The sequence below is a fragment of the Lissotriton vulgaris genome, chromosome 1_2, assembly GCF_964263255.1.
Source record: "Lissotriton vulgaris chromosome 1_2, aLisVul1.2, whole genome shotgun sequence".
Taxonomy (NCBI): domain Eukaryota; kingdom Metazoa; phylum Chordata; class Amphibia; order Caudata; family Salamandridae; genus Lissotriton; species Lissotriton vulgaris.
The window spans coordinates 282,317,169-282,337,292 of NC_141686.1; the positions used below are offsets into that span (position 1 = coordinate 282,317,169).

Genomic DNA, 20,124 nt, shown 5'->3' on the forward strand with positions numbered 1-20,124 from the left:
AAAGTTGAGACTCATCATCGTGGAATCAAGGGTCTGAAAAAGGTTGTGGAATGAATCCGCTAGGGGTAATCCAACTGGCTGTCTCCTTGGATCTTTGGTACGCCAGAGAGATCCAAAAAGGTATGAAAAATATACAACATAGCGTCTTCAAAATCTTGCATCTGTACTGATTTTGACAACAGCCCAAGAAATTTGGGCAGAATCAGGACTAGCTGGGGAATCGGGTCTGTGGCGGGAGATCGGGAAAGTGACCTACCCTGATGTCTGCATGACGTCTCTTGACTAGAGTTAGGGGAGGTGGTGAGTCGCACTTTAACTTCTTGGGTTTCTTATTCAACTTTGACTTAACTCACGATTTGTAGTGGGATGACAACATTCCACAAGAACGACCTTTGGAGCAAAAATGCACTGCGTCCTCGACTGATAGCAATCAGAGCTTCTGCATTTTTCTGTAGTATTCTGTAACAAATTTTGGCCTCACATTCGGATGGTGTTTGAATTCATCTGAGCGCAGTAGTCAAACAATTTTGAGACATGTGAACAGTCCAGATACCAGAGACAGACCTAGTGGAACTCCATCACTGACATCTGTCATTCCTTGCATGGTTGAAATTCTTAACTTTTTGACAAGGGACCTTTGCCTTTTAGGACACATTCAGTCAAGAGACAGAATTGAGGGAGCAAGCTCAGATCAGAGTTGAACGGAGTGAAAATAAATGAACTGACCAATGCATGAAGATGTCCCTTCTGGGGCGCCACAGAACTGATGCAGTTATGTGACGCCAACTACCAGCAGGAGAGGAGAGGATGAGAAAAATATCTGGATCCAGTCTGGCACCTGGGGTTATTCACAAGCTGAGTAATCTGTGGATAGAAGTATCCATCAGAAGAAAAGGAGGAGCCCTTCCTTCTATTCCAACTAGATTCCAGCATTCTGAACTGCAGACACTGCATGCTCTCAGTAGTGGCGAATAGATCTATCGAGGGCATAATCCATAGCTTGAAGGCTCCCTGTGCCACTTTGGAATGAAGAAGCTACTTGCGGTCTGCCACATGAAACCTGCTCAGTTTGTCTGCTCTGAAATTTAGGCCAACCACAAGCCAGGTGGTTGGCAACCAGGAAGATGCTGTGCTGGTCCACACACCTCTAGAGGTGTAGTGCCTCCTGACACAGGATTTAAGACCCCACTTCATTCTGCTTGTTTCAGTACCAGATGGGGTAGTGTTGTCCGTGAGGACCTCAACCAGCTTCCCTTTGATGGTTAGAAGAAAAGCTTTCAAGGCCAGACTGCCCGAAGCTCCAGAAGATGGATATAAAGCCAGCTCTCCGTCGATGACACAGGCCTCCGATCTCCACCTCCCCAAACGGTAGTGGCCCCTTCCCCCACCTGTGAGAAGTCGGTCACCTCAGTGAACTCTCGGTGGGGGCGAGATTGTGCCCTGCCACAGGTCAAGTTGGTATTTGTTTGCCACCACAAAAGATCCAGAGCAGTCTCCTGCGTAAGCTGCATGGAGTCGGAAAGTGCCACCTGGCGTTTGGGATGAGAAGAATGCACGAAACCTATTTCTATTAAATTGCGTATAGAGCGCCCGAATTACCACATAAGGGTATCTCTGCGCTAGGACCACCTAAGAAGCTGATGAAGGATGATTAGAGCAATTATGTTTTCAGCAGTTTTCTGAACGCTAGGTAGTCCGTGCATTGGCGCAGGTTCAAGGGGAGTTCGTTCCAGTAGTGTGGGGCCAGATGGTAGAAGGCCTTACCACTATGGTGCATTTTCTGGAAGCGCAGGACTTGGAGCAGGGCTTTGGCTCTGGAGCGGAGGGGTCAGGAGAGAACATAGTTAACAAATGTATCATTTAGGTAGCTGGGACCTACTCTGTTTACGGCTTTGTATGCCATACAGCAGATCTTAAATTTGATCCTTTTCCTTGGGGGGGGGGGGGTAATTTTTGGTCACCAGTCGGGCCGCGGTGTTCTGGACCACTTGGAGTCTGTTTATGGCACTTTTATTAGCTGAAATCAGTCGCGCGTTACAGTATTCCAGGCGACTCAGGATTAGCGCCTGGATCAAGGTTTTCCTGGTAAATAATGGCAGGGAGGGAAGACTCTTCTCAGCATGCTGAGGCTATGAAAGCAGGCTCCAACTGTGGAAGACGCATGGTCTCCCAGCGTGAGTTTGTGGTCCAATCGAACTCCAAGGTTTTTTACCACCTGTTTGCGGCATGGGGTAGGAACTAATTTCTCTGGCCACCAGCTCGGAGACCATTTCACGGTGGCTTCACCAAATAGCATTACCTCTGACTTTGCTGTATTGAGTTGTAGAAAATTGACTTTCATCCACTCCGGCCTTCATTCCTTCAGCGAAGGTGTTCTGAATATTGGAGTTGGATTTGTCAAATAAGAGGAGTAGTTGGGTGTCATCAGCGTAGGATATGGGGATGAATCCCAGTTTCCTCAACAGTCTCGCCAATGGAGTAACGTAAATGTTAAACAAGGTGGGGCTCAGGCATGAGCCCTGCGGTACTCCCTTGGTCACCTTGGTTGTCTGTGAATGGAATGGGCCTAGGTTGACTGTCTGTGTTCTGTCAGACAGAAAGTTGGACAACCACTTTACTGCATTTCCTGTGATGCCTATGTCTCCCAGTCTTCTGAGTAGAGTTTGGTGGGAGATGGTGTTGAATGCTGCGGAAAGGTCAAGCAGCACCAATAGCACCGCTTGACCCTTATCCAGCAGCATCCTGATGTTGTCCGTGACTGCCACCATTGCGGATTCTGGGATGGAATCCAGATTGTGAGGGGTCTAGGCAGTTCGTGGATTCAGTCAAGTCTGAGAGGTGTTTATTAATTTGTTTTTTTCCAAAATTTAGTGTGAAGGGGAAGAAGAGAAATGGGGCGATAGTTGGTTACGTCTTCTGAGGAAATTTTAGGATTCTTTCCAATCGGAAGGATCTGCGCAGCTTTCCAATCCAGGGGGAGGACCCCTTCCTGCAGCGAACTGTTTAGAGTAGAGCAGATGGGGTTGGCTAATTGTTTGGCCAGAGTAGCAGCTATTTTCACAGGTATGGGGTCAAGTGGGGATCCTCATTTTGCGCACCTTAGTATTGCTTCTGTCCCTTCTGTAGTGAGTAATGGGAAGTTCTCTAACATACGAGAGATGGGCAGGATAGGTGGGAGATCAAATTCAGGATTAGTTTCAGAATCTTTCATAGAGGTGATTTTATTATAGATCGTATCAATTTTGGGAGTTAGATGGCTAGCTATGTTGTCGCACAGTGTTTGGGATGGGGCCGATACAATGTTGCAGGCCTAAGGGCTTGTGAATCTTTTTAGGATCTGATAGAGAATTTTCTGATAGCTCCCTGATTGTTCAAGTGTGGTTGCAATGTCAGTTTTCCTAGAGTTTTTTAAATTACGGTGTAGTGCGTTAAAGCATGCTTACATTTTTCTTTATCTGTCAGGTCCTGTGAGCGCCGCCACTGGCGTTCGAGTTTTAACATATACCTTTTTCTAGCAGCAGGGTGGTAGAGTACCACGGTGCCTGGCGTAATTTTGTGTTCGTGGGGCAATGTTTCAGTGGGGCTAAGCTGTCTAGGGTTGAAAGTATGCTGGCATTGAAGGAGGCTAGACATTTTTCTACGTTTTCTGATTCTGAGTGTTGAGGTGGGCAAGAGGTGGCTTCAAAGTGTGCTGTTATTTTGTGCCAGTGTCTGTAATTTTTATTTGGACAGCATTTGGGAGCAGGCTGTGCTTCTGGGCAGTTGATACGGAACTCTACCATACAGTGGTCTGACCATGTCAGGGGGAGAGTCGCTACGTAGGATATATCGGGGGAATTAGTTAGTATTATATCCAGAGTGGGACCAGCTTGGTGGGTGGGGGCTTTAGTTATTATGGTTAGGTTGAGGGCAGACAGTTCTGTCAAAAAGACGAAGCCTCTAGGTTGTCTAGTATTTTGCTGTGGATGTTAAAGTCTCCAAGAAGTAGAAAATTCCTGGCAGATAAGACGTGTGGCGCAATGAGTTCCATAAGCTGTGTAGTGGTTCTGGTTAGTGGTCCCAGTGGGCGATATACTACAGCTCCTGTCCAGCGAAGACTGTGGTGTAAGTTCATTTTAAAGAACAGAATTTCCAGCTGGTGGTTGCTTACTTGGTCTAGAATGGAGAATATGATGGGGTCTTTATATATTATGGCTATGCCTCCTCATGTACTGTATGGTCTGTCTAGTTTTTGTATGTAATAGCCGTCAGGGAGTGCTTCTGTATTGGCTGGGTTGGAATGAGGTTTGGTCCAGGCTTCTGTTGGGAACCCTATATGAGGGTTAGTGGAGGACAGCAGGTCCAATATGTTAAATGCATGCTTTGGTAGAGACCGTACGTTTTCCAGAAAGCAGTTCCAGCCTTCACTATTATTTGACCTAAAAGGATACATACTATCTGTGCAATGGTGCTCAGATCTAATGTCCTGCTTAATTACGGTGTTGGTTCTCTGAGGTTGGGCTAGTATGCTTTGGAATTTAAAGCTGTTGATTGAAAACGGTCCCATTACTTCTTTCTGCTAGAATAGGTGTGAAGAGTTCTCTCTCACCTTCTTGGTCTGAGTTTGGGCAAAACCGCCAGGACGTCGCCAGGACTCCTGGTGACGTCCTAGCGCGTCCGATGCGTGTCTGTCCAGGCATGTGATTTTTATACTGAGGTCAGCTAGACTGCTAACCTCCTGTCAGGAAAGAGTGGGAAGTGGTCGAGCCTCACTTCCGGTCTGTGGTCTGTGGCGCCTCCCTCCAAACAAATGGAACCATACGTGCTGGACCGGGGAGGACGCAGATTTCAAGGTGCAGGAGGTGAGTTAAATTGAATAAGTGAGGAAGTTTAAAATACTTTGTGCAAATACGGCAAGATTAAAAGCTGTGGGACAGTAGAACTAAAAGAATTGTGAGCCCTTTCCCAGGCGCTCTCCTTCTGCAGTTTAAAAGCTAAACTCTACAATTTAAATAGGATAAGCACTCTTGATAGGAGTCCTTTCCCAGGCACTCGGCATTAGCTCATCAATCACCGTTTGTCAGCCAAAGCGCGTCTGCGAAACCTGAAAGCAAAGAGCATCCTCATTGAGACCATAGTCTTATCACAAATCATTGGGATATTATCCTGAAAGTCGAGAAATCGCTGTGGTGGATGAAAGCCTCTGAATGACACAGTGTCCGGAACTGCCCAAATGAACTGAAGTTTTTGAGGGGGCATAGGTGGGATTGCAGCTCATTGGTAGTGAAACTCGATGATGTCACAAATTCAGCTGCTGTCCAGAGACATTTACAAATGACTGCAATGACCCTGCCATTAGAAGTTAGTCATGAGGAACAAGAATACATGTGCTCTCGACCTCAGAAGACAGTCATCACTTACGTGAGGTAAGGCTGAAAGGGAGCATGTTAAATTGAAAATGTTCCTGATCCACCTTGAACTGCAAGGTAACATCTGTGAGACTGCCTGACGCGCATATGAAAATAAGCAACCTGCAAGTCCAAAGACTCCTTCGTCCAGAGCTGATAGGATCAGAGTGAACATTTCAAACCTATCCCTCCTCAGAAAGATGTTCCGGGCCGAGATTAAAAACAGGCCTGGGTCCTCTGTCCTTCGGAATGAGAAAGTGCAGTGATTAGCATCCTTCTCCCCTTTCGAAGTCCAGCACCCGTCAAATATCACCCTTTGACTTCCTGCATCAGAATTTGGATTAACCTTACTTGTCGAGACTTGGACAATGTGTGTAGGGTGCTTGGTTAGGAAGTCAGAGTCATCGTTCTCCAGTCTATGCCACCTAGCCACAGGTTGACTGGCTGGCAGACATAAGCACGGAATAGACCATGTAACCAAAAAGTCATAAGTAAGGGCTTCAATAAATGTCAGGAATGGCTTGCATAAAGCTAGCCATGGCTGACTAATGTCAGTCAATACTTCTGTTTTTGCCTCTAGAGTGCGCAACTGCAATTCTAGTACTTCAGCTGCCCTCCGAATCACCACTGCAAATTATGTGCTTTCTTCCATTGGTGGCCCAGGTGGCTATTCTAGCTCTGTTTCAGGAGATATATCTAGCTCACTTTACACGGACATTTTGTAAGTCAACAATATATTAAATGGGGAGCAATCTGATCACATCCCCATCATGTGGGTGTCTTAAGAGACATTGGGTGCCTCCTGCACCCCTGCAGGGGTACTCAATTGGAAACTGGCAGTATAACCACTGGTTTTGCTCTCATAATTTCATAGCGCTACATAGGCCTGGATTGCGCTGGTTTCGTTTCAGGGTTCGATATCGAATTGAGGATCGGATTATCGATCAGTGCCAGTGGAGTCAGTATTGGCGCTAGAATGGAAAAAACCAGACTTCAGCCTCTAAGTAGAAGTGGAGAGTGGGCACAGACCTGATAGCAGGCCCACCAGGTGCAGACGGCATTGAGGGGCAACCAGAGTCGGGGAGGTGGGGGGGAGAATTGCAGATCTGCTGGTGGCAATCTGACTGGAGACGCCAGTGGTTCCATGGTACTTGTCGGTGCACCAGAGGGAGCCAGAACTGATTGCAGCAAAGATCTGCAAGCATGTCCATTTTTGAAGGCTGTTATTTGTTGCAGGGCCAACTATGGACTGGGGATGTTATGAAATGTTTCCTATCTAAGAACAGTTTTTCTTATCCTTCATCATGTTTGGAATGACCTGGCAATGAATTTTATGTAATGTGTTTTTATAACCACATTTTTTTAATACTTCTGTTTTAATGTATTATGCATTGCATCTTTTATGGTCATAAAGACCGAAATAAAGAATTTTTGGATTGGATTGGATTGGATTGGAATTCAAAGCACACTGGGACCAACTGCAGGATCAGTTCTGACTCAGGAGACATCAGAGGGGTGTGATATTTATCATGACACACTTGTTTCTTCGCGAGACATCAAGTGGCAGGATGGGGGCAAGTTCTCTCTGGCCTTCTTTCCTTATGTCTAGACTCTGATTTAGACCTGCCGACAAGACCTTTATCTAGAAGTAGATTTCTCAAGGAAGTGGCCTTGGGACCGGCTCCACCACTTGGAGCAGGAGTGGGACCTGTGCTATAACCGGACCTCCTCTTGTGCTGGGCAACTTTAGGTTTGCCTATTGGTCACAGATTGCTTTGAGCCGCAGAAGAGCACTCATGTCGTATGACTTGAAGTAATGTCCAGAGTTCAAGTAACAGACACATCCTGTGCGGGTCCATGACTGACATCTGTTTCCTGCAGTCTGATCATGGTTGGAATACAGTCCTTTCGGTGGGGAAACCATTCCCTAGAACACTGGGAAAAGATTTGGAGTCATAAGAAAGACTTTCTAAGTTTGAAGCAGAGCTCTAAATTTGCTTTGAAGGGCTCAGAATGGAGGGAACTGGACTGTGCGCAGAGGTAGCGTTTTTATGCGGCTACGCGCGGTCACTTCTCGGGGCAGTAGTAAGTCACTGCAGATCAACACAACGCCATCTACCAGTGTGCAGCACCACTGCTTTGAGAACTCCCCAGATAAAGTCTGGTGCCAGGGGATATTCTAAAGGTGAGAAAGCTGCAGTTAGTAGGTTCCATCAGAAAACAAGTTATTTGCTACAAGAGTATTAATCAAATTCTAAGTTATTACCACATTACAGCTTAAATAGTTTAAGAAAACAATGCTTACTGACTGACACATTACAATCTAGAAACAGTTGACAAAACAACTGACAAAAGATCTTCAAATACTGACAGCAGTTAGTTATTTGGATTATATTTCACCACGCAGATCTAACCCTTGATGCTCTGGTTATTATATGCCTTCGTAATGACTGACCATGGTGAAACAGCACAGCATATACCATGCATGCAAATCGGCCGAGTGTAATATGTTTTGTATATCACTGGTTTTCGTTAGCAACACACGCAAAAGAACTCACCATCTGTCACTCTGTTCTCTTCATACCTTTTTTTGTGTTTCTGTATTATTTGCAAACTGGTGATTTCAGCACTGCGCATTGTGCGAATGATGGCATATGTTGTGTGTTTCTAACCATGACTTGAGAATTTCTGTGGTTTGGCCTATTTGACCCTGAACTATAAGTCAGCGTTTAACTACCTGTGAATTTCAAGATTTGTTTTTAATGATACAGTTGGACCCTTAACCCAACCAGCCTTTCCTGCTGCCAGGCCCACACCCAACCAACCTCGAGCAGCGAACACCTGCACCACACAGCCTTCTGCCCTGGCCAGTGGTAGTTCTCCACTAGGTCTGGCTTCTGGTCAAGCCATGCACCCAATCTGCCACGGGTGATCAACATGGTGCAAGCAGCCAACCTCCAATGTGTCCTTGACCGTGCACAGGTTTGGGTGCACCCAACACACTTTGGGCCTCCAACCCCATCAGCACATAGGGCTTGAAAAACACATCTTGTCCTTTGGGAAGGCTGGTAGGCTAGTTTAAAAACAAAAAAAAGATTTGCAATAACTCGTGTGTCAGCGGGGGTCTGCAGTACCTTTTTTATTACTACAGACCCCGGTGGACATTTTAGGTGTCTGAGGTTCATGGTTTCAAATAATGGTACCATGGTTCCCTAGACTCTTCTGAAATGGTTTTAGTTCATTTTCCACAAGATATAGACATTGTAAGGGACACTTTAATTAGGCCCTACACTGCCCCTTTGATGGCCTTCTAATGTTTTTTCTGCAGGCCGTGGGGAGCTTGACTTGCTTTCTGAAATTGCTTCAGCAACAGAAATTGTTCTCTTGCAGAAGCCAATAAGAGCTCTCTGAACAGATCTCAAAGGGCCGATGGGAGAGAATGCCTCCTCGTCCCACTGAATCCATTTGGGGTTATCCTTTTTAATTGTTGGAATAGCAGAGCATTTGCAGGGCAGCAGAGATAGACAAATGTGTCAACCATTTAAAGCCTACTCTACAAATTTTATAACACTTATATCGCAAAAACTACGGAACAGCTTCACCCCAGAGCAACAAAAGAACATTTTGGGAGTAAAGTTTTACTTTCATGCCAAGGTTAGTGGAAAGGCATTCAGTGGTTTCGGCTGTAATCATGAATGAAAATTCCTGTGGGAGCTAAAATCAGAATAAAAAACTCAATCCACCGCTCAATCTCATATTGATAGACAGTATGCATATATAAACAAAATCAGAATGATACATTAAGGGGCGGGTGAATGAGGTGCTTCCCCCCCATCAAATCTTTATTCATTTTATTAATAACATCAGCTCAGTTCGACAAATATGCACAAACCTTTCCATTAACATTCATACACTTTCGGTTCGGCATGGAAATTTTCGTACAGATCTGTCAAGCGGGGGCCAAAAAAAGGCAAGGCGAGAAAGTTACATTTCCATTTCAACTTCGATAGGATTCTTAACTCCTCGCTACAGGAAGCTCCTCTAGTGTTGGAAACTCAGGCACGACTGAAGGGATTTCATCGCCATCTGGAGTGTGGCACAAAACTGATGTATGGGACCATGAGACCAAGCTGGCATAGGACTTGCACATTGGATCCATGCTTAAGGGAGAGACATCAGAATCGTATGGTAGATATCCACAGGCCTTAGAGGAATGAATAAATGAGGGGGATTGTAAGCGCACTACTCACCCGTAAGGGTCCCAAGGCGCTGGGGGTGGTTAAGCAGTTCCGTTCAGTTGTAAAGCCAGGTCTTGAGTGTCATCCTGAAGGTGTTCAGGGAGGGGGCGTGTGATGTTGATCGGGAGCTCGTTCCAGGTCTTGTACGCGATGTAGGAGAAGGCCCTTCCACCTGCTCTTGTTCTGTGGATGCATGGGGTTTCAGCTAGCGAGAGGTCGGCGAATCATAGGTGTCTCTTGAGTAGGTGGAAGGAGATTCTTTCGTTGAGATTTTGGGGTCTGGTGTGTCATTTGTAGGCGTGGATGAGTATCTTGAAAGTAACTCTTCTAGACAGGGAGCCAGTGGAGGTCTCGTAGGTGTTGTGTTCGTGGCGTAGGATGTTGAGAACGAGTCCGGCTGCGGTGTTATGAGGCACAGGGTCAGACTGATTTGCATATGGCCATATCTGAACTGGGGTGGCTGAGTGAGCTAAAGAATGGTGATGGATCAAACCCAGATCAGTTGACTGGGGGTGAGTGTTTGATTTGCTCAAACGCTCTGGCCATCATCCCCTTTTGTATCGCTTTGTTCGCCCTAAGTTGGCAGGGTATGCTCAGACGTGAGTCTCTTGCTCACTTGGCCACTGGATTCAAGATAGCCTGGCTGATGAGGATTATGAATCCGAAACCGGTCCCAGGATGCTTATTTCCGGTCCAGGGAAGACATGGCTTGGCAGTTCGGGCTGGACTGTTCCCATGAGGCACAGGTTCAGACTGATTTGCATATGGCCATGTCTGAACTGGGATGGCTGAGTGAGCTAACGAATGGTGATGGATTAAACCCAGATCAGTTGACTGGGGGTGAGTGTTTGATTTGCTCAAACGCTCCATCCATCATCCCCTTTTGTATCGCGCGGTTATGTATGGTCTGGAGTTTGCAGAGCAGAGACTTGTTGATCCCGGCGTAGAGGGTGTTTCCGTAGTTCAGTCGGCTGGTTATGAATGCGTGGGTGGTGGTCTTTATTGATTTGGGGAGGGGGATTCTTTTGAAGGTCTTTCGGAGGATGCAGAGCTTGTTGAAACAGCTGGAGGTGACAGCGTTGTCCTGTCGGGTCACGGAGAGGGAGTAGTCGAGTATGATGCTGAGGTTCCGGGCATGGTACATGGGGTGAGGAGGGCTGCCGAGGGCAGTGGGCCACCAGGAGATGGGGGAGGGTCCGAAGGACGAGGACTTCGGTCTTCTCAGAGTTGAGCTTCAGGCAGCAACTGCACATACAGGAAGCAAAATCATTCATTTCTTCCTGGAAGAGGATTCTGGTGGTGATGGGGTCCTTGGTGAGGGAGAGGATGAGCTGGGTTTCGTATGCGTAGGATACTATGCTGTGTCCGTGCTGTCCGGCAATGGCGGTGAGGGAGGACATGTTGATGTTAAAGAGCGTGGGGCACTTGGTTTCCATGTGTTCGGAGAGGAAGGGTGGTAGTCTGATTCTTTGGGTTCTGCCGATGAGGAACAATCTGATCCAGTCGAGGTCTGTTCCGTGTATGCCTGTGTTGTGGAGTCTGGAGGTGAGTGTGCAGTGGGAGACGGTGTCGAAAGCTGCTGAGAGGTCGAGTAGGATCAGGGTAGCGGTGTGTCCTTGGTCTAGGAGGGTTCGGATGTGGCAACGAGTAGGGCGGTCTCGGTGCTATGGTTGCTGTGGAATCCAGTTTGGGAGGGGTAGAGGATGGAGTTTTCTTCGATGAATTTTGTTAGTTTTGCATTGATGTCTTCTCTGTGACTTTGGACTTGAAGGGGAGGAGGGAGAGGGGGTGATAGTTATTGAGATCCGTGGGATCTGCTGTGGGCTTCTTGAGCCGAGATCGGACTTCTGCGCATTTCCAATCATCGGGACAGATGCCAGTCTTAACGGTGGCGTTGATAGTGCATCGCAGTTCTGGAGCGGTGGCGGCTCTGTGGAAGATGTGTGGTGGGCAAAGGTCCATGGGGGCCTCAGACTGGATGCCTTTCGTGGTCGAAATGGTGTCTTCGGTTGTGACTGGGGTCCAGGCGGAGATGGTGAGCAGGCTGGCGTTGTTGGAGAGGGAGGTGGTTTCGGGACCGGGTGTCTGGTCTTTGTAGTTGTCATAGAGGCTCTTGATTTTCAGGTGAATGTAGGTGCCGAGCTTGTTACAAAGGTCCAGGGATGGGGCAATGTCCGTGGCTTCGCTGGGGAGCGTGGCGAATTCCTGGATGATGCTGGATGTTTTTTGGAGTTGCTGGAGTTGGCGAGGATCTTGTTTTGAATCTGATGCGTTGGTGGTGTTCTGTCATCGCGTTCTTGTAGGCGGTGCGGTCTTCTGGCGTTTTGCTGTTTCTCCAGTTCTTCTGGAGACGTCTGCAGGTGCATCTGGATTTTTAGTGGTCAGCCGTGAACCAGGTGGCCTTCGTGGGTGACGTAGGGGTGCGAGCTTATCTGCGCAATTCGAGATCCATCTGTGGAGTTCTTTGGCTGCAAGGTTGGCGTTGGTCGGGGTGTCGTGGTTAAGCAGACCTTCCAGGATTTCGCGATTTGCAGCGAAATCGGCACTTTTGTAAAAATGCCGCGATTTTTACAAAAGTGCCCGCGAAATCGGCACTTTTGTAGAAATCGCGGGGCATTTTTACAAAAGCTGCTATATCCTGGGGGGTAAGGCTAATAGAAGTCACTCAGTTATGCGTCATACTCTCTGTGACTAACACAGTCTTAAATTACACAGAAGAGCACTTTATTTCATATTTGATTTTTAGCATAAAGACAATGGTTTCCATCATTTTGAAACAATCAATAGGTGCATTCCATTTAAGAAAAAATGTTGCACTATTTCGAATGTTGGTCTTTTGATTTATCTGTGTTTTAGTCGCAGTTGTGCAGCTGCTATCGCATATTTCGTATGTATTTTTGTCGGCTAAGAGATTCTGCTCGAGGACCACTTATGCAGAAAGTTCACCTGTTATAAAGCAATAGTTTATTGCCAAAAAACGGCGTCAGGGATCAGACACAGAACAGCAGCCAGGTTCACTGATCGTGTGATCGTCCAACATACATGGCCCCTGAACATGCACGAGAATCGAACCAGAGAAAGACTGCCGCCTCCGGCTCAAAAGAACAAATCCAAGTACGGATGTCCTGAAGCACATGCAATTCATTATTTTGTCAACAAACGGGGAAACACGAACACCTCTACACGCATGCCTTCTGGTCCGAGCTCTCAGACATATATGGGAAATATTAATGCCAAACCATAACGTTCTGGACTGTACCTATTAATAAAAAAGCAATACCACAGACCTAAATATTTAATAAATGTGTCAGTTAGTGAACATAAAGTTAAGGAATGGGAGACTGACACAGGCGTTTGACATTGCTAGCTGTGACTAATTCACTTGTAAATGTAAATGTAAATGTACAGGAATTTATATAGCGCAAATCACAGAGCGGTTTCTAAGCGCTTGCTTAGGGAACCCATCCTGGTATTCCCCTGTGAAATAACCCCGGCAGGGTATCCACAAGGTGAAAGCCAGGCATCCCGCCGCGAGGGGCCGTTGTGGAGATTAAGCAAGCTATTGCCCAGAGTCGCAGAGTGTGAACCTGTGAATCGAGTAGGCACCGGAGCGAGAATTGTCGAGTCCATGGACATTTTTAGGACTCAAGACCCGGCCGAGCAGGGAATTGAACCCTGGTCCCGGGCTGACTTCTGCTTCCAGGTCTGCCTCCTCTAACCACTGAGCCACACTTCTCCACTTGTAATACTAGACAGAGACTACTGCAATTGTGCAGTAATAGGAAGCCAAATAAAGAGCGCTGTCGGAATCACGCGACAAGGAAAGGAACCTTATGAAGGCAATTATGCGCCATCGTTAACTAGCTTGAGGGTGACCAAGGTAGGGCTGGAGGGCCAGAGCTATGCCATATGTCCAGGGTAACCACTGTTTATGCAAATGCATCCCACTGGGACTAATTAGATGTACATTTATTTTGTGCTGGAATCAAGGCTTTTTTTGGGAGAAAGGACCCAATCCATACTCTTCAGAATATTGTTCATGACTAATGATTTTGGCTCGCAAGCAAGTTCGAGTACTTTCTTTACATGTTAATAACATGACTTCAATAGTTTCCATAACACGTACAACGCGGTGCAATTACAGGCCGGAATTCTCTGCAGGAGGCGCATTGAGAGATATGTTAACTGTACTGTTAAGGGCTTATCATTATTTACCCTTTTGGCATTCTGCTAATCTCCGATCTATGACCTGCTTGATAGCTACTTACTATCCACGCTATTGAGCCCTTTGTTGTAGGAAAAATGGCCAAAAAAATGCCGCTAAATTGCCGCTAAATTTCCAGATTTGTGCCGCAAATTTCCATTTTGGTGCCGCTAAATTTGCTAATCCATGCCGCTGTATCCTGTGGGGTCTGGTTAAGGATGGCGATAAGCTGCTCCTCTGAGACTTTGCTCCAGTTTTTTTGTGGATGGCAAGGTGTAGGGTTGGACGCCGTGGGTTTGTTGAAGAGTAAGTGTATGCAGTGGTGGTCCATCCATGGGGGTTGCGTTGTGTGGCTGCAGCTGATGTTGTTCCCTCTTGCGAACATGGGGTCGAGGGTGAGTCCTGCATTGAGGGCCGGGGTGGTGACGAGCTGTTTCAGTCCGACATTGGCAAGGTTTTCCCGGAAGAAGGCGGATTTGGGGGTCGCTGGGGTCATCAAGGTGAAAGTTCAGGTCTCTGATGAGTATGTAGTTCGCGGAGGTGGATAAAGCTGGAAAGAGGGGAGGAAAGTCAACAATGTGGAGATACAGAAAGATGGAAGAGTGCAAAATAAAGTCAAAATAGATGAGGGGGCTGCAATTGGCATGAGGGGCGATGAGATTAGAAATGGTAGTGGCGAACGGGGTGCGGGGGTCTGTAGGTGGGTGTGCCGTGAAGTGTGTTTCTAGGACTGGATCTGGAAGTGAAGGTGTTCGATGGTCGAAAAGGAGTCGCTCGTGGTGGAGGTGGAGAGTCGGAGGCAGTTCTTGTGTGCAATGGTGAGTCCTCCTCCAGGGCGTCTGGAGTGGTCCAACCTCTGGGTCTTGTATCCGTCAAGAATGGCAGTGGCGGGTGGAGGAAGCGTTTGTCTAAGTTTCTGTGAAGAAGGCGACATCTGGCGAGAGGGTGTCGAGGAGGTCACAGATTTCTATGGTGTGTCTGTGCAGGCAAAGTCTTTTGAGAAGGATACACTTCAGGGCTTTGGTGTTGTAGGGGTCCGGCTTGGGGATGGTGGGCATGTGGAGGGTGGTAAAGGTTTGGCGGCAGTGACGGCAGGAGAATTGGCCATGAGTGGAGTTTGGCGTGGACATCTGACAGTTGTTGTTCCTTCCGGTGTCGAGTGCTAGCAGAGCAGCTCTGTCGTAGCGGTGGGAGGCCAGAGATCCAGGTCCCTGGTGCTGGTCGGCGTCGGGGTTGCGGACGGGCACAGACGGGCTTTACCTTTGGAGCACCTTCGGCACACCACCGGCCGCCATTAAATAGGGGAGGGAGCGAAGCGCAGCTAAGAGGCGGGAGCGAAGCGCAGCTAAGAGGCGGGAGCGGCAAAACTGGCGGGGGGGAGAGGCCATGGGGGCAGCAGCGGCAGGCGGAAAATGCGGGGACACAACCAGGATTAGAGCAACCAGCAAGCAGGGAGAGAGGTACAAAGAGTTGAAGGCACAATAACAGGGGCGATAAAATCAACAAGCATAGGCATAGCCAATAAGTCTCGCTTTTGGGACCTTATAAAAATTTAGTAATGCAGCACAATATCCTTGGTGCATCAACATCAACTGTTGCATGTCCAAACACTTATAAGGTCCTAAAGGCGAAACCTATTGGCTGAACCAATGCATGTTTTTCCTGTAAGTAAAAGCAAACACTCAGAGGGAGTGCAAGATTAAGTAAAGCATGTGACAACATGGTTACCTTAACGATCTCACTCACTATTCAGAAATCAGCAAATGGGGCTTTCTATGGTCTAGCATGGAAATATGCTCCTCAGGAGAGTGGTTTGGGGGACTGATCATGAAGGCTGAACCCGGCACCCTGGTTCCAAATTCGAGAGGTCTGGCCATAGTGGCACATCCTCTCCCCCACTAAACACCATACTACCCCACTGACAACAATGCTGTTCAAAGAAAGATGAAAAAAGAAAAGTAGCGCTACACTGCAAAGTCTGTAAAGTGAGGCTGATGTGTTTGGATGTGAATCAAACTAATCTGGTCACTTTGCAACCACTCTGTCTTGCTTTATTTAGTTATGTATTTATTTTCCCAATTTAAAACCTTTAATTTCTCTCCATCCCGAGGCTGCACTTTGGAATAGAAAACTGTCAGAAAAAGGGCATTTCCCACAAGAGTGTTTTTCTTTTTTGGATCCATTTCACAGGGAAGCAACTAAATGAAAGAAGGAAAGAGAGGTTGTGGACGCTTTTTTCAAGTAACGGTTTTCAGAAAGTGAGGAGCAAGACAGAAAGAGAGGGAATAATAGGAAAGGGGGGGAGGGGGGGTCAGCTGTCAGCACAGAAAAGAAGAGGACATGGTCTGTGTCTTCTCTGGGCAGTAAGGAAAAGACAGAATCCTTTTCCATCTCTGCCCGTCCCCGATCGGCCACAAAAGCAACCACGCTCACACATGTTGCCCATCTGCCCCCTCAGAAGTATTCTCGAGCCTCTTTGCATTACAGCCTTAAGAAAAGAGGAAGAAGGAGAGGCATAGCGAGCATTGAAGAGGCGGAGCGAGGAGGACGTACTTGTGCGCGTAACCGCAAGCTCTAGGCCGCCACAAGCAAAAGCGTGTGGTAGCATTTTCTGGAGCCACACACTAAATGTCTTGCAGAGCAGCGCATGCGCTGGCCCAGCGAGACCTAAAAATGAAGGTACAGTCCCGGGACAATTACAAAAATGTAAAGCACAAATGGATAATTACAAAAATTAAATGCACAAATACCAGGACAATGACAGCACAATACCAGGACGCGGACAGTTCTTGTACACAAAACGGGCACAAGCAGTGAGGTAGGCAGTGGTCTCGAACCCCCACAGGCGGAGGAAACGCGGGGTCGGCGGCAGCTCAACAGCGGAACTGCGGAGGGAGAGGGCGGGTTCCTGGCTGGGAGGAAGGAACTGCTTCATGTGATTTGGATCCTGTATCGCCTCTATAAAGGACAGCTTCTGTGTGGATGTATTATGAGACATCTGGGAATTGATCATATAATCCAAGCTATAAGATGCGAGTATGACATGAGGCCCCGCCCATTCCAAACCAACCAGGAAGGGCTAGTCTTGTAGGCGTCAGCTGAAGAGAGAAAGTAACCGTCATCATTCTTTGGAGCTGACATCCAAGAAAGCTGTAGGATCATCTTGGTCACTTCACCCCTCCCTGTTGTGAATGTGGGTATACACTTGCTAAGAAATTTGTCAATTGTAATATGAATTCAAACCTATTTGAATAGGATATATATGCAATGTTGAATTAAACTCTCTTTGCATCCAATAAATTTGTTCTTTGAATTAATTCAATACAATGAAATGAACTTATTAATTTCTTTGTTTTAAGTCTGAGGACCCCTTCCTTTCATTCTAATTGTTACCCAGGTCCCCCTTGACTTTATGGGGTCTAACCCTGTTTTTTCATAATGCAGCCAGACAGAGGCCTAAAGCTTTGCATAGGAATATTGGATCAAGTAGACAGACAAAATAACTCACCTTCACCACCTGCAGTTACAAAGGCAGGAGAGCCTCGGTCCTTGTTCTGGCAGAGTTGACTAATATACTCAAAGGTGAGCATGGTACTTATGCAGCTCAGATCCCGGGGATAAAGCTGGAAAGAGGGGAGGAAAGTCAACAATGTGAAGATACAGAAAGATGGAAGAGTGCAAAATAAAGTCAAAATAGATGAGGGGGCTGCAATTGGAAACATAATTGAAACAGATTGGGCAGAGCAAAGAGGGTGTTGCACTTAAAGAAAGGATGGAAAGTTGGAAGAGATAACTACATCAAAATATAGTGCCATCCAGTGATAGGAGAAGCTGAAAACCCAGAGAGCAGCTTAGAAATAAGTGTAAAGGAGTTGGAAATGGTCACCCTGGTCAGAATATAGCAACACTGACATTTTGTAATGGGGGGACACATTTAAGGAGGAAATACAGAGTGGGAGGGGGGCAAGCAAAAGGATGGGAGTGGCGTGAAATGTATGAAAGGAAAACAGAAATGCTAGGAAGATGTTCATAACGGACAGCTGCCCTTCCACCGCTCACCGCTTTGGGGATCTCTGTGTAAGTCAGGCCTTGAAGGTGCGTCCAGCATCCAGATGTACTGACCACATGCCCACTCTGTGGTTCCACCCAGCATTCAGTAACCAGGTTCAGTTCAGAGTCCACTTCGATGGCCTCCACCTCTGTGTCATTGTCATCATCTGTTGAAAAGCTGAAGGGAACAATTTCTCAATTTGATTCACAGTTTCCTTAGAACCACTATCTACTATTGTTCAAGGCCTTAAAAAGTTTCAGACTCATTTGTACGCTGCATCAGGCTTTACAAAAACTCTCATTACATTTGGTTTTCAGTGAAGCCTCTAAGCATACAGTAATGGAGTGTCTCTGACCTCAAGGGAGGCAAGTTGCAAAGATCTTGGCATTGTGATGGGAAACACCTATCCCACCCCTTTGTCTGGGTCTTAAATGGAGGGAGGATTGTGGCATGTCTACACTGGCCACTGTCCTCCATTGGTAACCTTGGCTTGCAGCAAAACCGCTGGTAGTTTCTATAGATCCTTCTAAGAGTTGTTCATCCTCTTTCGCTGGTGGTGTATGAGGCGGTCTCCTCAAAGATGTGGGGAAACGTGCAGGATTCTGGTCCTCCAGGGACACATCACCCGTCCTCAGGCAGACTGAGGCTTTCTATCCTTTCAGTGAAGATTCTATTACTCGTCTTTAGGCAGGGTGCATTTTACTTGTCCCCAAGTAAAGTATTTATAACCCGTAGCTAGGCAGTTTTGCATCCTTAAGTGAGATGTATATTACATGTCACTGGACAAGGTAATACCTTTGATCTTCCCATAGTATGCACTGCAATCTTCTAGGCTGCATAGAGGTTTTACACCTTCAATGAGTTGCATATAAGTTGCACTTTAGCAAGTGAGGGTTCCCTGTCCTGAACAGATGTGGACATTTCCTGCCATTGGGTACCGTAAAAGCTTTGGTCCCTCAAAATCTTATATTCCATGTTTCTAAGCAGAGCAACGGTTTCCAAACCTACCATTAGCTACGTATTTTGGGTAAGAGGGGGTCTGAAACCTTCAATGAGGTATGGCGGTGTTAGTTACCTGTCTTTTGTAGAAGTGGCATGTGGCGGAAAGAGAATGTACTGTACGATGCAGCTGTATTTCTCGGTCTCATTGAGTGAGTCACTCTGAAATTAAAAATATAAGCAGGGTTAGGTGCAGTGGTTTCCAGATGAATGGCGAATGTAGGCGGATAGGGACGACGAATATATGCATTGAAAAGAAAGAGCAAAAGGCAACAGAGAGCTTTACACACGTGCAGATGGAGGGTAAAGAACAATTTGAAAGGAAGGTTATATGTACAACAGAACCTCATTAAGGAATCCTTCACCTCCAATGTGACATTCAGAAAGTGAAAACAAAGTCATAGCAAGAGAAAAGATTAATTCGGGGACAGGCAAAGAGCAGTAGAGAAAAAGCAAGTAAGAACAAGTAAGAAATGGAGTGGCTCACAGCCCACTGAATGTGACTTGCCGTCGGTAAAGCTCTTTATGATGAATGCTCCAACTGCAAATGACTCACCTTTTTAATTTCCCCTGGCACCAGACTATCTATAAACTACTGCTAGGGTCCCTGGACTTCAGCTATCGTTAAAATGGTATCACTGCCCGGGCCCTCTATCAGCCACAAAACTACCCATTGATACTCAAAAAGAACTTCTGCATTAGACTAACGAAAATACTGAGAGGCTTTCTCTGGCAGAGGCGCATGGATGGAATTGCTCCGATTAAATGTTACAAATCCAGCTATGATGACGGCATAGCAACAGTGCTTCTATAAACAAGAGAGAGAGTCAGGACAGTATGTAGGCCGTCCTCATCCCAATGTAGTAATGAAATAATCAACTAAGACGATCCACTAGAGAGTGGATAAGTCAACTCCATAGTGCCTGGCACCACAAGGTTTTTTTTAAAAGAACCCTCACACACCTACCTGGTTGGTGCCATGCTTCATCATTGGGTTCCCAGCTGGGTAGCCGAATGCCTAGCAATGGTGGACATGGACACTTATTACAGAGCAGCTCACCTGCTGAACCTCACTGAGTGGTTGCATGATGTGGGCGAAGACATGAGTGCAGTGGGTGATGAAGGGAGTGCCTCTGCTGTACCACCTATATGGGAGAACTATTGCACTGGGTCTTCCAATCAATCAATCAATCATTTGTAAAGCGCACTACATACCCGCAAGGGTCTCAAGGTGCTGGGGGGGCC

The 20,124-nt window shown here is 46.8% G+C and overlaps 1 protein-coding gene across 7 annotated transcripts in view; it reads right to left on the reverse strand.

Moving 5' to 3' along the window:
* SZT2 (SZT2 subunit of KICSTOR complex) overlaps nucleotides 1–20,124 on the reverse strand; it is a 1,033,029-nt gene that overhangs the window by 765,744 nt on the left and 247,161 nt on the right. For all 7 annotated transcript variants that reach the window (XM_086953216.1, XM_086953214.1, XM_086953218.1 and 4 more), the window contains exons 18-20: nucleotides 18,956–19,041; nucleotides 17,889–18,057; nucleotides 17,338–17,452 (exon numbers count right to left, since the gene is read on the reverse strand). In XM_086953216.1, the coding sequence (XP_086809342.1) occupies nucleotides 17,338–17,452; nucleotides 17,889–18,057; nucleotides 18,956–19,041 (370 nt within the window). The remainder of the gene's footprint in view (nucleotides 1–17,337; nucleotides 17,453–17,888; nucleotides 18,058–18,955; nucleotides 19,042–20,124) is intronic.